The 24,511-nt window shown below is 36.6% G+C and overlaps 1 protein-coding gene across 3 annotated transcripts in view; it reads left to right on the top strand.

The window, feature by feature from the left end:
* LOC139810498 (early estrogen-induced gene 1 protein) overlaps nt 1-24,511 on the top strand; it is a 68,085-nt gene that overhangs the window by 31,764 nt on the left and 11,810 nt on the right. For all 3 annotated transcript variants that reach the window (XM_071774100.1, XM_071774099.1, XM_071774098.1), the window contains exon 3: nt 24,166-24,286. In XM_071774100.1, coding sequence (XP_071630201.1) covers nt 24,166-24,286 — 121 coding nt within the window. The remainder of the gene's footprint in view (nt 1-24,165; nt 24,287-24,511) is intronic.

Below are 24,511 nucleotides of genomic sequence, written 5' to 3'. Positions count from 1 at the left end.
CGTGCTCTGTCGATTTGCAACGCGTTATTCGTATTCCTTTCGTTACAGCGGATGAACTGAACATCGGGGGGACGTAATCCGTCGATAAACCGATTTCGAATTGGTAATTAACATTATGGCATGCGAGTGATGATTATGTAACGTATTTTGATTCGGTAGACGAAGAGCGTCACTTGTGAATTGCATGTTTCTATAAATAGAATTTATATTTAGTACGTCGGTTGAATCTTCAAACGACTCTAACCTTGGATACTTTTTTTAAAATTACGATAAAATATCGGACAATTCTCAAAAAATGCCTCTTGAAGAATAATTAAATATTAAATAAATGCTCGATTATGCGAGTTTGATACTTGTTTTTACACCACAAAAAACTGTTCCTTGTCCGTTCCACACCAATCATACCTATATCTTTCAAAGTTTATTAAATATATACAAAATTATCCAAAAACCTTATTACATAAATTTCACGGAAATGTTTATACTCAGAAATAATTTTTCTTTATATTATTCTTATTTATCTCTGATATGTGTTAATATATTCGTTCAGGAGAGAATTTGTAAAACATTCTGTATGTATAAGCTTGGAAGATCTGCAATTCATCTGCTCACGTAATCGTTTTTGTTTGCTTTGCAAAATTACATATACACTTCTTATGAAACAGAGACCACACACAATAATAATATTTTACGGTGCTGCGGTGCAAGCAAAGTTCTTCTGTCATTATCAGAGCTCGAACGACGTAATGATATCGTGTTCGGCGGATGTAATTAAGAATGTAATGTAGTCTACGTTCCTGCGATATGTGTCCAGTTTATATATAATTATCTTATCGACTTAACTACGATCAACTTCTCAATAATTAAGATTTTCTATGCAGACGTTGATTTCGTCTTTTTCGAAAAGAGTTATGTCCTGTATATTACCAAAACACACAAACATTAATTAAGTAGTGGCGGTGAGTAACGTGGTGGTCGCACATCTCTCGTATGGCGAATGTCAAATGTATTTTCTATCGATTGGATTAAGCAGGAGCGAAATTGAATCGACGGATTCCTTCTGGTTGTCGTTTACCGGGTGCATGTCGTCGAATACTGCTTTTACAAACGTCGCTCGTGCACGCAATATCGCAATATCGCAATGTAAATCGAATACGATGTAATTTCGACCATCGACTTATTGATTCAGTGTTATATTCGCCACGCAATCACGTGCGCAATTGTTATAAACTCTTTGATAAGCATTAATGTTTTATCCAACGTTTTTATACCGAACTACTTCAATGATAATTTCATGACACGTTTGCTGCATTTAGCATCAAAGGGAATTTACTGAACGTTTCTTGCATGGAAGCGTTACGGCGAAACGAATACATAAAATTATATAATAATATAATTTTCGTATATAAATTAAAATAGCGTTAAAACTGCGATTGAAATTCGAAATCGAGAATTGGAAATTGCTCGTTTGTTTTTCACAAGATTATCAATTAATAATATCTTGTGTTTTTAAAATTATTGAAAATGGACATAAAAACTGACACTTGTAATACGAAAATTACATTCTTTTTTGCATTAGCTATAATTTTGATTTGTTAATGGTAAAATTGTTTGCCTGTAGCGTTTACTTAATTTTAGCACGACTGTCGCAAGCATTCATTAAGATGAATGCGGCGACTGTATAATCGAATCATATTCGTGTCCGGCTACATGTGTAGCGAATATTCGCGCTGTACTTTTAATTATTATACAGAGAGAGATTGCTTTTACACTCGCTACTCTAGGTATAGTAATATCACGACGATTCAAAGGAAGCTTTTTCGACTTCCTCAGTCAATCAGTAAATGGAATCGTGACTACTTTCGAGGGAAATTTTCCGTTGACTTTCCCGAAGGCAGTTTCACCTTCTAAAAGAGTTTCTGTGTCTGTCGTAGTTTTCAAATCCGGGCACGTAATTTTCGCCCGTGGAATTTGTTCCAAAATAAAAATCTCTTTGAGAAAAATTGCTTAGTTAATTTATGGTCTTCTAGAAAATTTTGTCTTTGGAGAATATATAAGCTACATAGGTATAGGTTTACACGCGCAACAATAAAAAAACATCTCAGTATATATACATATGAAAGATATGCGAGAAAAGTTGGAAACAGTATTTTTTCCTGATAACATCACCGTCCAAAGCGCGTGTCCTTTCCTTTCATTAGCGACCATAATGGTGGCAGTCGTCCAAATTGGCCGTTAGTCGTGCTGCTCCGTTTTAACCATGAAAGTTATACATCTAGCAGCGAGCGACTTAAACTCGATTGTCGATCGTAAAATTTTGCCGATAAGCGCGCCGGACCGGTAAAGCATAATCATTTTAGCCGCGTATCTGCAATGCGATAGGACTCTCTCGATGCGATATACGTAATATAGAAGTCATTTAAATTACTTCTATGGCGTCAAAATGTTTATCAGGAAATTCGAGACTGGCGATGTAATTTAGAACTGTAATTTGACCTGGATGTTTATGCTAGTTACGCTTGCATATAGTTTAAGCTTGCGTTCGTGAAAGCGTGCTCGAATTTCGGCGAATTTTGCGATTAAGTTACGACTATCAATTAAATGTTCCTTAAAGTAAACTAATATTAAATCCTTCTTTGGGAATGTTTTTAGTTACGCGCGATTATACACAAAATTACAAAGTTCTATTGGAATCTTTAACTGTGTAATATCCTGGTTTTTATTTTTTATACCTAAACTTTTTTATAATAATATTTATGCGTGGTATAATGTATTTTGTGTATTTTATATCTTTTATAATTTAAATATATCAAAAATTGACATATTACAGAACCGTAATAAATTATAAAGTATATCGCATGCAGATCAAAACTTGGTTCTTTCTTTAAAAAATTTGCGTGTAAATATCGGGGACAAGATGTAGAAATATTTCTTTAGATTAGAAGGTAGAAGGTCAAAGTGATTCTTGATTGCACACACGGGACCGAAAGTATCAAACTAGTCTTTCAGCCTTGGTTAGAACATGTCAAGAGACGTTTTGGCATTGATCCCAAAATCAGCTTCTGATTTGTATTGCTTTCACGCGGCACGACGCCACTGTTACTTTGCCGTAATTTATACGCGTTGTCATCAATTTCAATGTTCGACAGACGTTAGAACGGGTATTTGTGGGCCTTCATTCAATTCGCGATAACACGATAAGCCATAAATTGACGAAACGAAATCGATGATTTACGTTTTTCGGTGGATGAAGAATAGAAAATTGATCTATCGTTCGACATTTATTGTTTTTAGCGTCGAGCAAATGCCTGTAAATATTTGCCACTATGGTGTTGATAAAAATGCAATATATGTGATTCGGTGATTAACGCTATAACTTTCTCTCGCAATAGCAAGATCGATTCCAGCAGTTGAAGTTACACTGCCATTAAAAATTCTTTATAATCCATGCCTATAATTACATTACGTAAACGTCTATGCTGAAGAAGAAGTGTTTCACGCAGCAGCGGTAACCCGATTATACGCAATATAATTGCGAATAATTATTCTTTTTAAATTAGAAAGCTTTTCAGTCGCAGTGAAAGTGTGGCACTATTTCGCATACCGTGTTTGAAAAAATTCTAGTGATTAAAGAAGCACGTAGTACAAAAATTATGGAACATCGATGATTATAACCCAATTACCGATTTAGTTTTTGTTGTACATCTTGTTTGGCATTTATATAAAATGCGAGCTATCTAAAAAGAGCATATACATATAGAGAAAGGTATAACGATCTAATGTCTTGCGACAAATGTAATTTGTCTGCATGCTACTTTGAGATACACTAATTATGTTGTACAGATAGTAAAAGGTGGTTACTCGAGGATTAAGTAGTGTGAGAATCAGTTTAATCTCCGACACGATTGTTCGGTGAGAATGCATACAGCAACAAAGTCTCACACGATCGATGATCAATTGTCATTTGATTTTCACGTTAATCATACGCGACTGTCGCAGGACTGTTAATTATTCGTCAGGATTATTAATTGTTGCTTGGGAATTATCGCGAATTGAATGGAATAATTCTGTTGTGAGTCGGGGCAGGGGCAGGTAAATTACGACGTAATTTACCTGCCCCGATTCGCAACGGAATTATTCCATTCTCGAGAAACCACTTATAATATTGTCTACATCATGCATGGTTTCGTGATAAAACAAAAAATTGCACGTGTAAAAACAGAACAATTAATTACGAAAGATTGTTGTTAGCAATAAAGAGTACAGATATCATCTCTTTTTTTGATAACTTATCGCTTTATCTTATCGATTATTACTTGTGATCTAACTAAACGATTCTTCGGAACAGTGTGTTTTTTTTGTTATGTTCAAAGGTTACTTATGATATTCTGAGTTCTTAGTACTGTCATGTTTGTCACTGTCTTTGACTATTATTAAATGCAAGATTCTACGCAAAGATTATTATTTTACTTTTTTTCAGACAAGTGGGCTATCTTTAAGAAAGTCTTTGAGATAAGTTTACTTATTCGATATATTTATGTTTATTGCTATTTGCATTAATTAGCATCTTTTATATGTATAATTTAATGTTTAAATTAGAAAACAATCGAAAAAGATTTGATTACATATTTTTGGTATAAAATTGTTTTATTATATACAGCTTATATTTTGCATAATTTTTAATTAATATGCTAACAAATACATTATTATAATTAATAATATCTATTAATTGAAAATTGATTAAAATATAAAAAGTTAAATTTTAATTTTATAAAATAAAATCAAATATGTTTTCAACGATTTTTGCATAAAATTGTTTACCACTTTTAAACATGTACATGTTTTAAACATAATCACCAACATATAGTCATAAAAATTTATACGTATATGCCTCGTGTACACACTTAAATATTAAAGGGGGAAATGTAAGCCAATACCTTGAGTTAAATAACATTTTATTATTTTTAACTACTATATGTGAAATATTATTTTAACACAAAACATTATTATTTTAATTCCATTTATTTAGTTAAATTAATGATATATTGAGTAGAAACAGTGGCGACTTATAGGAATGATTAAAAATGACTTAAATAGGTACCTATATACAGTTTATAAAGGGATATTTCCTTCGAAGCGGCGGTTTGCGCCTTCGCTCACGAACGCTGGGAAGTTAATTAGCATTTAATTTTAGCACGGCGATCGCATGTGTTAATTCGCCACCACTGCTACCGGAAGTGGTACCGAGAACACGCGTTTGCTTTTTTTTTATGACCCTTCCATAGACTTCGTAACGGTCGATTTCCCTTCGCGTGTGGCTCGATTGAACACGTCGCAATGATCGCTCACATATATTATTAGGGTCATAAGTCCTCGAACAGTCCACAAAGGTTAATCTTTTTTATTCAAATCGTTTATATTTTATTATTCGCGGTTCTTTATATATCTTTGTCTTGTTTAAGAATATACAAAGAATAACTTTTGAATAATTAGCATAGAAATAAAGTTATTTATATTACGCAGGCATTTCTTGTTATTATCTGGAAAAACATATCTGCAAGAGAAGATAAAAATATAATTAATGGTAATTTTAAGTCTTTAAGTTTTTCGCCAAAGTATTTTTCTGGCATTAATATTTTTAAAGTTTTTGTTCTGATTATAATATTATTTAATTAGACTAATTACACATTATTATTGAAATTTTATTATGATTGTGTAATAGAAAGAGTCTTTTTTAAGTAACTCGACTTTGTGGATTTTGCATCATATATGAGTTACATAACATATGTGTTTGTGTGCGCACGCGCGTTATGTGTGCGTATGTGATTTATTATCTTTTACGTGAAATATAAAACAACTTTGGCTATTGAGGAAAAAGGGATAAAAAATTAATTATACAAATTATATTTGCCTAATTTTGTTTAATACTTATAATATCAATATTAATAATGAAAGTAAATGTGATATTTATGAACTGTCGAAAGTATTCTTTTAAATCATATATATTAATAATATACTGTACATAAATAATATCATTTGTATATTTTCACGAGAAATCGATACGAAGTTTCCGTCGCGAACGTCACGCGAATTTATTCGACAGACAAGTAAATGTACGCGCGCATACATGTGCATGTAATACGCATGCAGTGCACAACGGTAGCTATAAGGTCTCTGAATATGTTCCTTGCTGAGGAAATACGAAAACTCCAATGCAACGCCGCGAAGAAACTTGAAGCAAGCAAAAAACTTCCAGACGTTATTTGATAATACAGAATTTCTCGATAAGAATCTCTGCTGCATTATCAGTATAATAATTATTTATACTTAGTACTTAAATAAGTAACTATTTCATGAATAATGAGGAAAGTAATTGATAGCCTATATTACAATTTTAAATTTAATCAATGTTACCGATTAGCAAGGCTAATTTTATATATTATTCATTTATATTATGTACATATTATACACGTATAAAATGAAATGTTGCTTCTTGTTAATGAGAATAACTGTGTAGAATTCTATAAATCTCTATCAACTTAGTGCAAAAATTATCTTAGAGCCTACATAAAGTACTAAGTATAAAGCAAGATTGAAGACGAGAGTTTTAAATGCTTTACCTGTTAAACCTGTTAAAAATTTGTGATTAGCAAATATCTTAAGTAAAAGTAAATATTTATTATATATATACTGGATGATAAATAAAGTGCCACGCGGTACTGAATTTACTTTAATAGCAATAAATTAATGATTAGCTCTTTTGACGCAAATGATGACAAAGGAATAAGTAATGGGGATATAATCGCGCACATTGATCGAAACTTTGTTTTAATTATCGACAAGTCATTCAAGTCCTGTATTCTCCGTTAAGGCTTCCCTTTTTACATTAAAATTCGTGCAATCATGTTTTCTCGAGCGCTTTACCTTTCGCTGTTCGCTTACCTTTCCGCACGAAATTGAATAGAGTGAACGAGACAGGCCCGATTTCAATTTCGTTATCATTCAATTCACATCCAGAATCGTAAATAGAATAAAATGCTTTATAGATACCTACATGCGTTCTCGTAGAGTAATCTAGCATTTTTAAAAGATTATAAGAAGAGATTGAAAATTATATATTTAGATTGAAATGTGTTATAAAAAAGCTGTTTTTCGAAAATACTATTTAATTTTTACAGAATTATTGCATATTAATAACAGTATAATGAGGTTATTATTATTATTATTATTATTAGCATATTGTTTATATCTGTAATACGACGTTAGGAAATCGAGTTGATTTTACGGTTAAGAACGGTGAAACATTTCTCCGGGTTGGCTGAATTCTTGTTCTTGTACAGAGTAAGTTTCGCCTCGAGCATGAATTTTTAATCGGAGTGCAACCTGATTAATCGTGATCAACCGACTCAAAATAAGATAAAGGAAACTGGTCGCACCGGATTAACGCGATGGCGAACAGCTGTGGATATTGCGCACTTTGCGAACGTTCGATTCGGACAACAACTTTGCCGGACATTTTCGACCCGTTATTGCATAATCATCGTTGCTTTTTAATGAAATGCTGTCAGTTAGCTTTTTATCGTTAGGCCTTTCTCCGTTGACCTTTCTCTTTCTCGCGTCTAGCAGAAAACCGTGTATTTAAACGCACCCGTTACGCTTCAAAACGGCAATTTGCTTCCCCCTGAAGCAATGCTTGCGAGTTTGATGTTTACGTCGAAATTGCGTGCAGGAATTCGATCGCAAATGAAGTTTTGCTTCACCGAGTGAATATTCGCCACCGCAGAAGGCGTGAATTCTCGCGCATGTGTCTGCAATATTATTTGCTTACATTATCGCGATAACACGAGCGAAGTGTAAATAATTTGGCGCTCAGCGCTGTCGTAATTTCACCTGTCCATTGACATAATTGTTACATTTCATTATAATGGAGATTAAGCGCGTTTTGAAAATGCCCGAAATATTTGAAATATAAAAATCATATTGAAAATTTTTGCATTTTATTGGTTTTTTTGCTATTGATCTATCTTACAGATAGCTCATGGAGTCATGAAATAGTAAGAGCCCGATTAGAATCTACTTTTACCTGCTCAAACAAGGGTCGATAGTAAATACGATTTTATATCGCATGTGTGCACATACTCGCCGCTTTACGAGCAGATATTTGCGTACAGAGGGTTGTGCTCGCTTATTTCCGTTCTTGAATTTTAGCTACGGAATTCTAGAGCGAGAGCCGTGTTGTTTATCGCACACAAAGAATTCCTCGAAGACACACACGATACGCGCCCCGGGATTAACGATGTAATTTGCTGGATTATGAATGTCATCAAACAATATATCGGTTTTAATACCGACGGATAAGTGCTTTGAAATTGAAAAGTTTCGCAAATAGATAAGAATCGATAGCACGATCGTGTTACTCAGAATCAGTTAATTTCGAGTGAGTATTATCTCGGCAGATTACTCATGTTTCTTAAGATGGCAGTAAAGTTTCAAGAATATATGACAAAAAAAGGAATTCTCAAATGAGATAGCTAACGGGAGATTTTACGTGTTAACGAGAAATCGATCGATTTCAAACTGATCGATGCATTAATAAGATAATTCCGAAATATCCTTCGTGCACGATATGTAGGTAAAGTCAAATCACGGATTCACTCGGTGGGAAGTCGCGATTACGTGTTAACGCCATTACGCGATCGTTATAACGTACGCGTTAAACGTGTCGATTGCGTCCACGATTGGCATCATCGCCGCAGCAACGAATTTCCCGATCAGTCTCGATCGTTCCAGCAGCGCTCGCCTTGACACGGGCACGTGCGCATTCTCGGGCGTGTACGCAGCGGATTATGCGGAATGGCATAATGATGACAAGTCACAAACGATGCAAGGCTGCGAAAATTCACGGCCAATCGCCGTGTCTCCCCCGATGAATCTCGAATCTTTGCGCCTCTCGGTGATCTTCTGCCGTAGTTTCTCCGCGCGCGAGGTGTGCATCACCGAGAATAAACCTGCACGCTTATTATTAGCTTACATCACCGATTGCGAACCGTCGTTCCTCCTTCGCATACTGCTCTCGCCGTTTTTTTTTTCCTCTTTTCTCAAACGAGCCTTGCAGCTGACAAGCGCAAACAAGGCTCGCAAGCTCGCGACGTCTGTACAAACAATTATAGCTGCCGCCATGTCGCAAGAGCATGTCGCGAAATACGACAGAAGTCGTTCCTTTGTGGTGAAAGAAATCGATTAGAATTTACACAATTCTAAAATAGACCGCTATAAACTCTGTCGACAAGAAAATTCACTTCATAAAGATCTACTATATTAAAGAGAGATTATATTTATATTCAGGATATTAAAAGAAAAGAATGTAGCATTTTTAGTATATATAATATACGAGGCACGTTCGATCATTTAAATTGTCAAAACATATCTGACTGTCCTTGATGTTGGAAAAAATTTATAGTATAGATATTGAGTGTCAAAAGATAGGATTTCAAAATAAAGACAAAAAATTATGTGTATATATTTATTATTTTCATTATTTTGACATTTAACTGGTGATCAATCGACGGCCATTTATTTGAATAGTACATTAATAATTATATGTAATATTATAAAATCAAAATTGCATATATGCGTTAGGAGAACGCGAGATCATTGCGAACGGACGTTTCACTTCAGACCAGAATGAATCAGGACAACAGTTTTATTGGCTTTGCTTGTCTGATGCAATATCACATACCGCGGCATTAGATCTCATTAATGCAGCGACAATTTCTCGCCGCGGAGTAGCGGATTAAGATTCGATGCACAGTCTGGCCGAGCCGAGGAGAGAAAAGTGAGAAACTCAACTGGTGAATTCCCGATGCGTTACGGTGGCTCGTTTACAGTTACATGCATTATTCTACAGAACGGTTTTCTTTAGAACGTTCGTTGCCCGTCGATCAAGTTACATCGCGACTCGGAGACGAGATGGAGGATAATGCGATGCGATCGAAAGACATACTTCTTTCGGAAAGAGGGGTCTACAATATTTTATTCATGAATTCGAATATCGCTCGTCTATTCGCTCGCTTTCCTTCAATTACGCGGCTAGCTATAGTATTTGTTAATTATTTCCGAGGAAAGTCAAAGTCGACCATCGCTTCGCGTCGCCTGCAGATTCCAGAGAGAGCTAACAAATTTCGACGAGCTCGAAATACCTCGCGCGGCTGCAGTAGTTTCCGCCTCGGCAACGCGTAACTACGCTTAATAGTTTTACTACCGTGAAAACAAGCCGCTATTTATCTTTAAACGCCTCCTGATACCGTTCGACGTCCGGCATAACGGAGATCATCGTAACAGATTCCGCGACAGAATAGTCAGTAGTGACGATCGATGCGCATCTTCCCGTCGTTCGCTGCGATTCCTACATTTAAGGAGAGATTTCTCGAATATTGATATGTGTGTGACGGAAAAAGCAGCGGTTTAGCATCAGATCACCGCGGAGTCAATAAAATTGCTTTGTACGACATAGTGATTTGTAAACTTCCGTTTTTCGTTCTCAAAAAGAATAGTTACTTCTAAATATAACGCAGCCGACTATTATTTCGTTTCTGTCATTATGTGATGCGATCACATTCGTAAAACATGGGCGGGGACATCGTAAGTGTTATAGCATTACGATTATTGTGAACATCATAAACGGGTTATTTTTGGTACTTTAACGTACGTTGTACATCAATGTCGTATAAATTCTCCGTAAACGGTATTCTCGGCGATTCACATGCAAGGTAAAACCAAATATAGCTAGTCAACTTGACGTTGAAGAATCTGACGATCGATTTGTCTGCGGGCTGATTAGAGCGTTCTGTACGAGTTAGCTCAGACTTTATTACCGTTTACATTTCTAACTTTATACATTCGCGAATAAATAGATATGTCTGAATAAAATGTCAATCGTGAAGTGACACACGATACAATTAATGCAGCAGTAAGAAAACTCTTTGACTCGCTCGTACAGAAAGCTTAGGAAAAGTGGACGATAACTTTGTATCGCCCTATAAGGAACGTATCGCGCAAATACCAGCTTACGTTATTTATGCGAGTAGTCAGCGGGCAGTCCGTCAGGTTTCCCGTCCAAATTTAGCTCGATAAACGCCGAAAGGTCAAGCGTATGGAGAACAGCGCATTCAAATAATTCCATACTTGTAATTTTATTCAGTTCTTTATCTGAAAATTAAATTTTTCTAAAAGTTTCTGCTAAGTATATCATTTTCGTAATGACCTTTTATTTTTCCCGAATTGGTAATTTATCGTCGTGAACAGTTAGAATGACTTCTGCCAAAAATGTAACTTACCATGCATATTCCAACGTCAACAAGACAATAATAATTAACGAAAATCATGCGCGCGCAATAAATATCGTTCTCGTCTTGAGGGCTCGATCTCCTGCTTATGCACAAGCCGCATTGCAAAACCGCAAACGACACACGATCCCGACAGCCTTGAAACAGCCTTGCCCACGGCTAATGCATCTGTTGCAGTCACATTCGTATTTCTCCAGGCCCATACCGGGTGTGCCGAGGGTGAGAGTGAGGTGGATGAGGAGAACGTGCTCGATATGGCTTGATACTCTACTCGCGTTACATTTTATGGATGTGATCTCCGACTGGTGCGATTAATCAATTGTGCCTGCAGTAACACGTAATGACGATTATCGTTCTGGCACATGGCAATTACAGGTCAATTGACACGGAGAAAGTCATATTTATATTATATTTCTTGCGCTAAAAACGATTACTATGTATATATTATTCGAGGAATAGCATAAATCTTTAATTGTATTGTATATTATTATTTATCGCTCTCGGAGTTATATATATCACAAAATGTCTGACGATAAAATTTTGATCTCTTACAATTTTGATCTCTTTGGCAGTTCTTATCGAAACCGTTATTAACGCTTCAAAAATGTCGAAATTTGATATTTCAGTCGATCGACAGTTTGTGTTTAGAGAATCGTTATAATCTGATAAGTTTTACACTTTATTCATGCCAAATGAATTGAATTGAAAATTAATTAATTGTCTCGAGCATAAATAACATCGATATTGCGCGTCGGCTTTAAACACCTTTAATTCTTCATACATATTCATATATCAAGATGACGGCCTAATTTTTACGTTACGTAACTCGTTACTATCTTTCTACAATATTAACGACGGTTTCGGTCGGCCTTCGGAATGACTGAGCAGTGAGCATGTGTGAGTTTATATGTTTGTCGCGCTGTTTAAAGGCCAACCGTCAAATGGAAATAATAGGCGGGAGAAAAGCGAAAACGCGTATTTTTATTACTTGTGTATCATGCAATCGTAACTAAATTATTTGTACCGAATTTTTAATTAACACAAATGATATTACAATATGATACTATACACAAATACGAGTTATAAATTTTTTTCTTACAGCACGCATTTCAGGATGAGGTAATCGTCATCCACAAATGTTTTCGATGAAATAATCTTCCACTTTTAATTGTGCCTTTCTTTTTTTATATCCCCTGTTTCTTTCATGCGTATATATTTTCGATGAGAAGTTGAGAGAGGAGCTCTTATAATGTTGATATTAATATGTATAATTGGATATGGATATGCGCGCACGTATTTGTCATAACTATGTTATCGACTTGTTTGCTTATATATCCGAAACTACCGATTGCAATACAAGCGTCGAATGTATTAAGCTGCATTATGCAACTCGTCGCGTGTTTCGTGCTCGCGTACGAATTTGATCGTGCAAAGGTTAGATCGAAATGAGGCTCATATAGCAAGCTTAATAGAGCTTTATGGATAACGCCTAATCTCGCAATGCGGACTAAGTACAGCGAACTTCCGAGTTTGTTATCTGGAGAATTAACTCGGTCCCGCGCGTTTCTAACAATTCTGTGAGAGTTCACGACTTTGTAAAAGTGTCGCACGTAACTCAACTTGGATTACACTTCATGAATTTTGGCTGCATTTCAGCTACACTTTCGAAAGAAATTCTCATTTGTGCAGTTATGTTTTAATTCTACCTGTGATCATAAACTCTGAAGAGAGAAAAAGCTAATCCAATTGCTGTGGTTTCGGGGTATTAACGAATACTTAACGAGAAGACTCATTTTATATTATTTTACATTTGAAAATTAAACATGAATATCTAAAATATTTTAATATTTTAAGATAGTAATTACTATCTTTAAACTAGTGTTTAAACTAGTTTTTGTTAAATTTTACTGTCATTGAAAGATATATATATAATATTAATTATTGTTCGATCAAGTGCTTTCAATTGAACAATAATTAATATTATATCTTTCAATGACAGTAAAATTTAACAGAAACTAGTTTAAACACAATTGTTTCAATATTATTTCGACATTAACTTTCGAAAGTACATCTTATACCTACATGAAAGGAGTCGCGGAAGGATCAAGAACTACGAAATTACTATTCTTATTAATGGATAAAATGAATAATACACAGAGCAGTCTCTGAGAATTCAAAAACTTAAAGTTAGTTTCGTATCTCTGGCGAGCAGTCTCATTTGAAATTTCATGGCGTGTAATATTTGGATTTGAGACCAGTTGGGGAAAGTCCTTGCGCCACTATATTACCAATTCTAAAATACGCACAGCATGTAGTCGACAGCGTTTTCGCCTTTTTGGAGTCGAGTCTGCATTACGCCAAGCGCTGACATATTTGGAGCAGCGAAACGAGAGAGACTCGCTTAAACTGGCAAGACCACACACTGCAGTGGTGATCCTTCATTTGATATAGCTGATTTTGTCCCGCGCTCCCTTTTTCTCCAATCCTTTCTGGACTTATAGCTCTGATCTCGCCGGATAATAGATTTCGACAAAACCATACGTTATCACTTTACTAAGGAAGATAACCTGGGGTGCAAAGCAAAGAAAAATAGCCAATTATTTTTGTTTTTATATGGTTTCCTTCAACACGATCGATTTTATCACATATAAGTTGTTCACGTCAGTGTCAACCCTCCTCCCGATATTTAATATTTACGTAACTGAATAATCGATTCTGGTGAAGCAATTTACGTTTCTGTCCTCTTGATTTAGTAAAAACGCCCACAAATTATTCAAAATCGATTATTCAAGCGCGTATATAGATAGAACTTGAAAGACATATCTCGGCGCAGATACGCGTTTATCGGCCGCAAAATCCGGAAGCTGCACACAGCACGATACACTAATCACGATAATTTCGTCGTTACATCAAACGTGTCTCGATACAAATTCTGCGCTGTAGTGGCTGTAGTCCATAGTCCATAACATCGTGTAGGAACGCACTAAATCGTGCCGAACAATATCTGGCTAATAGAAATCAGCGAACGTAATAGGGTGACCGACCTGTTGACACCCGACTATAATACCAAGCGTATCGCGCGGTTGCCTTAGGTAGAATCAACGATCAAATTACTCGACGGAGAGAAGCTGAATTAAATGCTCTCCCGCATCGGCTCGCAGGTCGGATAATTCATTTTGATGCTCCCGATTGCTCCTCTGGCCTCCGAACGAAATCCAATGACGCGTGGAACCGGAGGATAATTAAACTGTACACACGCAACGAGATAAAGCCGCCTTTTAATGATTGCTGCTGCGCAAATAATCATTCTTGTCTTTCTCTTTTCGCGTAAAGCGTTATTAATTTGCAATTTAAAGCCACCTCCTCGTCTCGCGAAGCGATTATACGCAGCTTGTCATGCAGGTTTCTCACGAAGATTCCTCAGCGGTCTTGAATTACTTAAATCAACGGCGGACTTATTACGAAAATTAATTAAATCGATCTTGCTTTGTGAAAAGAAATTTGCCACGGTACAAGTGTAAAAAGGTTTTGTTAAAAGATTTGGTCATTATTTATCTCAAGTTTTGTTATATATTAACTTTTTCTCGCAAGTAAAAACGGATTGACCACGGAAATAGTAACAAAATCTATTTTTATTTATTCGTGTATTTTATGAAGTTAATATAATATCTGATGTATGTGTGTACAAACGTATAGATGTGTTGGAATAATCATGTAATTTTCATATTTTCAAAGTTAGAGATAAAACCTGAGAATTTTTTATTATTCGTAGATTAACTATGTCACGAAGGTACAAATACGTACACCGGATTTCTGCTGAATGTAAAACTTAAGGTCACGACTTCCGACCTATCGTAGCAACGCAAACGCGACACGCAATCGCTTCATTAGCAACGCTTCCTGTAGTTCCTGTGTCACAATTACTTCGACGAATAGACGTTTATATCAATCAATCAATAAATCTTTTATCGTGCAAAGAAACGCGCGTTTTTGTTATGTACCTGTTGCTACGAGAGACGGTACCCTAAAATCTATAATATCACCCTGCGTAAACATAACGAGGGTGATAATAAGATTCTAGAAACTCGGCGAACGTAAATATACTTCCGTGATAGATTGCGCTTTGAATTAATTTACTAAAGGCCGCGTTACATTTGAATTTCTACGATTTATATATACTCTTCTTTGTAGAATAATAATTTTAAAACGCAAGTATAAGAAGGTTAATGAGAGATATTAATTAATACGTGATATTGAAAATGCTATTTGGAAGTTAGGAACCATCTGTATGCAAAATGTAAACTGAAACTCTGCAGAAATTGAATTATCATTCGCAGCCTCGAGAGTCACGTTACACGAGAAAATTAGCTCTCAGTTATGAAGCATACCGAAATCTTTTAATTTTTAATATTATCTGCAGTCTAATTGTATAATTGGTTCTTAATCGTAAAACTTTTTTAATTTACGTTCCTTAACAAGAAACTTGCGATCGCTATATTATATATGAGTACTAACAGAAACAACTTGACGACAATGAAATAATAGGTTGTGGTCACAAAGGAATTCGCAATTTGAGGGGAAATCTGGTCGCTAAAAATTCCGCGACGCGATGTCGCATTTCGGTACCAAAAATTTGCGTAGGTGGTAAGGACATGCGTTTGAGACCGGTGTTCGGACGCGTAGTTCCGCGGTTCTTTGCGATAATTGGCTCGTGATGTTCGCTCCGATGAAACTTTGGCAAACGCAAAAGCGAATTCGACGCGCCGCGCGCCGTTGGCGCCCGGTTGCCGCTCAAGTATTGACTGGTGCTTATCGTCATCTCGTTACACGCCCCCTCCCCCTCTCGTTCCACGAGCTGTCGGTAACGGCAACATCCGCGTTATGTCCAGCTAATGAAATTTTCTATCGAGATAATTGATAATGAGCGCCGCGAGCCCAGACGCGTCGCTCTTCCAGAGGATATCCGCGAATATCGGTTTCAAACTCGATCGTTGAACACATGGGAAAAAAAGAGACTATCAAAGTAGATGTTCACGGAATTCGGGATCACAGCGAAACTTAATCAAATCGCCAATTTCGTAAGCGCTCTGAGATGCGCTTTATGTTTTATTATTAATAATTAGTTGTCGCGGTATCTTACATGGCAGTCCGATTACTTACATTTAATCTATGAGTATAGGTGCTAGATCTGATAGCTATAATCAGACACAAATGACCGCTGTAAAAGCAGATAAAGAAAACGCATATCGATATCGATCATAACAACATGTTTTTTTTTGCTATTATTTTATTATGCGATAAGGAAGTTTTATGATGAGGAAATATAAAGAGATAATAACATTTGTAATTAAATATATATCCTGTAATGAAAGAGAGAGAGAGAGAGAGAGAAAATGTCATTTTTCTTTCAAAATTCTTATTCTATCTATTTTATTACGTTTTATTTCACTCGATCATAAATCTGAAACTTTTTATTCTCATAAGGAATTTTTTAATTTCCTTTTATAAACGCACCCTCATTGCTTAACGAGATGTACGAAAATAAAGAAAACGTGACATTATTCAATATATTATACGCGGATCCCCGTACCTCCGTTGAAAGCACACTGCGATGAGTTCGCGATATATTTTTCTAGGACACGCTCGCGAACAGGTGCTTCCAATTGCAATTTTTCGCTAACGTCACCCTTAACGCGCGAGTATATATACGGGCGATAAGCTCCACGGAGATGAATTTTCGCATTTTACATCCGTGGCAGGTGGGAAGAAGCATCAGGCGCGTCTTTGAAACAATTATTTTACGGACATCGAACCGGCGCGTGGAGGTTTCACAATGCGAATACTATAAAAGCGGCGCGACTGCTCTTCATCCGCGGGCGTTTCCTCTTCGATTCCTCGCACTTCGCAATAATCGGCGATGAAATTATTGGTCGCCATTCAGAATTCGTTTCATTAAGCAGTATTTTCTGACTCTGCAATGCGCGATCCATTTGCGGCGCCAGGACGCTGCGCCATCCCTCCGCCGCATTCCCGCCCGTGAATACCGGAATTCAATGGGAAGTTATACATGGAGAAACCCGCTGGTGTTCTAGCTTTACTTTCGCCCACAATGTCGGGCGCATTTACGTCATATCTTCTGCTCGTCTATATGTTCGAGACAAAAACGAGTGTTCATTTCGCAATTCATTACGGACGCTTATTCGTTCTCGTTTGTGCTTCCGAAACATTCCTTAACCAATTGATATGGAACGGAGGTTTTCAAAGGCTTGTCTGATTATAAACGATATACGCAATTACTGAAAGTACTATTACAATCTTCATATTATTTTCGGCTACCTACATACGTTGCGTAAAATTATTTTGTAATTTTGAATTAAGTAATAACATGTTTTACTCACATAAAAAAAAAAGATTTTCAGCTACCGCATAATTTTGCATAACATTTTAATCGTACAAAACGTACTCTTTCCTAAAATGACTGAGCTGTGCGTTATAATTAACGAAAGAATCAAAAACTAAATTATATAAGAGTAAATTATCGATATATTAATTTTAGTAATCCCTAATCCCATTTTTATAGTATGTTCCAATTCTTATTATATTACATTTTTTTATGAACGCGTACTGTGCAGGAATTTAATCAAACATTCCGTTCATATATTTATTACATTTACACCCAACCGCTCATCCGAGTGAAGTTGATAAATCCGCGAATCGTCGTCGTTGTCACGGCGTTGTGTCGGCCGACATGACGAGTGACACTGTTAAGCCTCTAGAAATGAAAAACATTACGGAATTATGAACAGAGGGGGATCTTGCAGACGTACAATGCTCCCCCCGAGAAGTCCTGGCGGGGCTACGAATCCTCTTTTCATTCGCGATGAGGACAATGCACCTATGCGAGGCTCAACGGGAGCGAGAGGGAAGTGAAATCCGTTATATCGCAAGCCGCTGAATATTTCCCTATTTTGTAATCCAACGTTTCGATAGCTCGTCACGTTCGTTCGTGAGTTTCTCGAAGAAGATCGCGACGTCTTCGAGATGTCGTCCCTTCCCTCTTTGACACATCTCACTGCGAACGACGTTGCATAAGAGAGTGCGACAGTTTCATTCAAATGCAGATTGTGACTCGGTCACCGCATTGGGCTACGAAGATAGGAGGTTGCAACAGCATCGCACCATCGTGCACAGCATATGTCGGTTAATGAATGAATAGAGCTACTATTTGGCACGTTTGAAAAGAGAGAGGATGATTTATCGAAACGAGGATTTATTGTACGGTAATGTACGATGTCATAAAACCATATAAATCCACTAATAAATCGCTACTTCGTAAACAAGAGTAACATTTAACAAGTTTTGGGACATCCGCACATGTTTATCAGACGCGACTCTATACAACACGATGATTCTTGATCGGATCGGTAGTTTTTTTTTAGGGGGGAGAAGGCATACACTGTAAAATGCCATGTGTTGTACTATGATAAAAATCAGCGCGGAGCAAACTGGATTATACGCGAAGCGCGTATCGATAAGTCGACTTGCCGGCGAAATAAATTCGTTGGGATTTTCTACGTGAGCGATGAAAGCTACGTGGAATAAATTTTTGTCGAATTTGCAGACTCTCGGAAAAGTATTGCAAAACCGATTTCCGCTTCCACGTGCACGAGATTTTATCATCGAGCGTGGCAAAAAAATGGTGATTTCGTCATAGCATGCGTTCCCTATCGCATCGTCGCGATCTCACGTCTCTTATCAATGGAGCAACGATATCGCTATTATCCCGTAATGACGTTTGATACCGCGCGACCGGTTCTCTTAACCCACTGTCCTAATTCAGGCTCGGCTATCTAGTCGTTTTCCTGCGCGTGGCATCGTTTATTTTTTTCAGGATCGTTATAACTTTCCACACGACGTATTGTTCCCCGCTTTCCTTTTAATGAGAAATGCTAAACGGCAAGATGAACAATAATTATTTCACAATATCGAGCTATAGTAATTCTTCATTTTATGTGCCTTCAGAAACATGAGTAGGGACGGTTATTTCACATTTCAGAGAGTTGCCATGCATCAATATTTTAACAGAGATTTTATTTGTATTAGTTTGATTGTCAGAAATTAAACAGAGAAAATTGAGAGAGAATGATTAAAAAATTAAAGGAAAAAAAGAGAATAACACGGGAAATTTTCTAAAAAATGTATAAGTTAATCTGGAGTATTTTGTGTACAGAGTTTACAAAGCCATCGCGTGTTTTGATGAGGTTGAGTTGAAAGAAATATGAATATTAATAACATTTATATTTTGTGCATCTAAAATATATAAACTATTTTACATTTATTTTTATTTATTCTCTTTTCAAACATATAGAGAAACGTGATGTATTTATTTTAATTTGTCACGTCAAAGGAATGAAATTCAATGCTATTAGAAAAATTTGCCAGTAAAAATTTCACAAATTCTAAATATTTTGAAATTTGCAGGGACATCGACGTAAAAGCACACGTAAAAGACAATTATTAAATTTTTTCCTTATTTTCTTTTCGATTTTAATTTTTCGTAATTTATAAAGAATTGCATTTATATATTTTATTACATTTAATACATTTTTTCAAAAATTTACCCTTTTTGTCAAGATACGCAGCTTCATACCATGTATAATAATTAGCCTTATATATAGATTTTATATATAGATAAGGTTTATCTACTTGATTAGATATAAGTTACATTTTCCAGGTGTCTAAGCGAACATTGTATAACTAAAAGAAATAACTTTGCCATTGGAAGAACGATAATTTGAGAAAATAAAATATTTCTTCTTTCTTGTAAAATTATACATAAAATCAAACACTTTGTAATATATACTTTTACACATATTTAATATAATTTATATTGTATAAGGCATAAGCATTCGCATTGCAACCGACCACGTTCAAGACCGACCACGATCGCGTGCAAGCAAATGCGTTTCTTATACGAACGTGTATAAACTTCTTAACTTATCAAAATCAGCTTATCAAAATACGTCATTGCGTTTGATGTGTCGCGTTGCCTATTATTTTTTTGTCTCATTACACGAGTGCTTTCAGGTCGAGTTGCTTGACTAACGTTGTGAAAAATGAAGATTTGCCCTTTTCTGTCACCTCCCCCGCTATTTTTTAAGTCGCGATTTCTATCAGAACGTAGACGGGTAGTATCTTCCCCGCTCATATTTCACGTTTCACGAAATTCATTTATCACGAAGTAGATCTGCGTTTTAATGGACCTTTCGTTCCGATAAAAACCATCGGCCGACATTTAAAATTAATGTCGCATACTCTTTAGGTAGTGTTACAAGGGCCAACGTGCTAAACCGCTTAATGTTGTGGGCCCCGTATAGGCATCCTATCCGCGTTATCATTTATCGTGCGAAGTGCTGTATACCCATTACTGTTTTATCCTTAAAACATTTGTCTGTTTTTTCTTGAACATTTTACTCTTACCGTAAGGTACATTCCATTTTTCTCAATTTACCATAAAGCACATTTTGATAATAAATTTCTATTGAAATTTCAAGGGGAAAAAAACTGAAAAAAACGCAAAGACGTGTCATGTGCAATCGGTACTACCTCTGTTTAAAATCTTTCCCGATCTGAAAATCGCGATATTGTAAAATAAAGTGTACTGTCACACACGCGCTCGCGCGCGCGCCTGTAAAACGATCGTTTGACGTCAGTCACGAAGATATTTTTAGCTTTCTGTTATAGCGACTGTTTTAGAAAAAGAGAGAAAAAAAAGAAAGTGTTTTCTTCTCGGAATGGTGTTGTGCGTGCTGCATTACCCATCCTGCGATTATTCGTACATTTTCGTCGCTCCGAGCGGTATTCCGTTTCCTTTCTTTCCTTCTCATTATCGCCTACCGCTATCGATATTCCGGCTCCCTGGCACGATAAGAGGGGTTGGCGATGATATTTACGATAAGTCGGTTCTTCGGGGTTACGTGGGCGCTGTAGAGTGGTGGGCGTTGTGCACAGAGTTTATTTTAAACCCATGTCATCACGCATTATTCGGTACACCATGAGTCAATATCGACCTCCGCTTTGATCGCTTTTTACGCTCGCTTATTTAAGATATCCATGAGACGAGTAGAGAGAGAAGGTATATCGAAGAAGAAAAAGGAAGAGGGAGAATAAAATATATAGCAAGGGTACGTGTCGCATTGAGTGAAACTCATTACTCAGAGGTACAAAAATTCGCGGTCTGGAAAAGAAGAGCAATTTCTCATATAGTCTTTGATGCTATGTGAATCCGAATTCGCAAGCAAAAATGTTCTATGTCGACAGGTTCTTTAAAAAAAATGATGTTAAAATGCGTTTTTTTTTTCCATCTTTATCGCACCAAAACCTATAAGAAATCACTCTTCTTTTTTAGCAAAAAAGTTAAAATTTGTAACTGTGTTCTAATTAGTTTCACGATTAAGTTTCGCAAAAGTTTTTAGAACTCTGATGCTGTACATGATGATATAACTACCGTAATTGTAAAAGTATAATAGTTATGCGTCTATCCTTCAGGTTGGAGGTTGTGCGTGGGGCTGACAACTCAACCGCAGAAAAATTGGTTGTTGAAAAATTTGAGGAGACCCGGATCCGACTTGGACCGTAATAACGCCATTAATTTTTTTTATGTGTCTATAATTCGGTTTTAACATACATTTTTTTTATTAAGCGGTCTGATAGATCATGGCATACTTTCTTTGTAAACTTTTTGAATTTTTGCAATATCTTCAAAATTGAAGAAAATATAGTACACGAAAATGTGCTGTGACGTCATACCTTATATGCGAAATCTTTTGAAGTTGCCGTCATCAAAGAAACTTTAGCAAGCTATAACTTTCTCAAATTTAGTTTTTTTTTTAATTCAAAAAGTACTAAAAATTGGCTTAGATTCTCTACATTAATTATGAATACCGCTTAATAAAAAAAAAAAAAATGTTAAAACCGAATTGTGGTTATTATGGCACGATTTTATTTTTCGATAACGGTTTATCGCAATTGTCTGTATGTTCGGGGTGACAGGCTCATAAAAAAAACATATTGCGCAAGGTCAGAAATAATAGAATGCTATTTGCCGCTCAGGTTTGAATCGGTAATAATATATAAACATTGAGTATATCACAATAAATGGAAATTATTCGCGTATCAGCGGTGTGCAATACGAGTTTTTACGTCATCGAGTGCGTAATTAGCCGCGAGCGTCACGTCAGTTACATCAATATGTACTAACATCAATTATATGATTTTATTTGCAAAGCCAAGTAAAATCGATAATAATAACGTTGCTTGCCGCATGACGTACTACGAGTCTCGTTATAGCCGCGGATGAAATTAGTTGACGAAATTCTGACAGCGTCGGACAGTCTGATGGGACATGCAGTTGGTCGTTGAAATCGCTAAATCGATCCGTGCGCCGCGCCGCGCGCCGTCCCTTCGGCGAATCCCGATATGTTCGCCGATGCGTGCGGGAGCGTGCCGGAAGTGCTCTTACCGGAAGTGAGACTCGTTGGCTAATCAGCACGCGTTTCATTAACAAGATACGCATGTCGGTCAAGGGCCTCGACGCGGGAGACGCCCGCGTCATTTCGGGTCATGATTCATTGGTGTCCTCGCGTTCCCAGCGGAGCTGAAACGCTGATTCCGCGCGGCATTATGCATACGCGCCAATTTGCCTTCATTTGCATATTAGACGAGAACGACGTGTCTTCCCGGGAAGTTTTCTATCTCTATCTCTCTCTCTCTCTCTCTCTCGCTCTTCGTACTACTGGGTGGATGCACACCAGGCGCAAAATACTTTACCACACAGAAAATTGCTTGAACTCTTGGGAAATGCAAAGCGTTATTAAAAATGATAACGCGAGAGTCGTCAGATGATTTACATATTTTTAACGATAACTTTTTTTTTCATCTATCGCATCAATCCCCGGCGAAGCACGGACGTTTTAGAAGAATCTTCAACTCTTGGAGTTTTCGAACGTTACTTTGCATTTTTCTTAAGTACACGGAATGTCCCGGAATGCATTTTACTTGAGTATATACGAGCTGTCCTATAGAACGTATTTTCTCGCACCCGTGGTTCTTCTTCCGCGAATGCGAAATTTATTTTTCTCCAGTGACGCTTTATTGGTAAAATATTAAATTACTTACCAGGAATTTTTAATGATAATTAAAATAGTTCACCCAATTGAACTCATTGTCAGGGAGAATAAGAAGGAATTATATATTTTTACAAGTCAATTTAAAACAACGATTTCAAGATAATAAAAATTCATTTTAAGACCTATCGAGATGCCGAAAATTAAGAGGTAGATGATTGTGTGGCCAGGATTGTGACAATTGTATTGGAAAACGATTATTGAAAATTATTGTTATAATTCACGTGCAATTTTTGAGATCGCGTAAAACTTGAAGAAATTTGAATATCCATGTAAATTAGTAGAGTGTGTATTAGGGTCGATTCAAACACAGCCGTGCCGTACCCGTACCGTATCCGTATCGTTAACATTAGACAAGGATAGAGACAACATTAGAAAAGGATGGAGACAACATTAGAAAAGGACGGAGACAATAGGTATCCTTGTCTGATGTTTCTGTTTCGTGCACGGTACGGATACGGCACGGCTGTGTCTGCATCGACCTTTACTCTACATAAATGAAAGTACTTGTTAGAGAAAGGAAGAGAAAGAGAAAGAAAGAGGGAGCAATTAGTAGACTTTTCGGTAACAATGAAAGCAACACGCGGGAAGACATTAATCTCCCATTTCAAAACCACTTCTTTCCATTTTTGCAGGGAGGAGGTGCAGGAACACACGGTGAGATGGAACGCAAAGTTCGAATTTTTATGCAAGATGAGCGCCAACGCGTCCACGGGCGTGCTCGATCCGTGCATTTTAAGGATATCTGTGAGAAAGGTGAGAGCAAACTTTACTTTCCGTTTGAGGCGCGAACATCGTCGCCATCGTCGGGGCTGGGAACGGAACGAAAGGAAGACGGAGAGATTTTTCTCAACTCTTGTTTTCACGAACGTTTTACTCTTCCATTCACACTCCCATGCTTGCGAAATATCGCAAAGCAAGAATCGACTATAAAATAAATGTCTTTATCTTACTCATTTTTGTTATTTTATCTAAAATTAG

This window comes from Temnothorax longispinosus, chromosome 3, assembly GCF_030848805.1.
Source record: "Temnothorax longispinosus isolate EJ_2023e chromosome 3, Tlon_JGU_v1, whole genome shotgun sequence".
Classification (NCBI taxonomy): Eukaryota; Metazoa; Arthropoda; class Insecta; order Hymenoptera; family Formicidae; genus Temnothorax; species Temnothorax longispinosus.
Note: the sequence above shows the minus strand (reverse complement) of the source record. Positions and strands in the feature narration are given on the sequence as shown.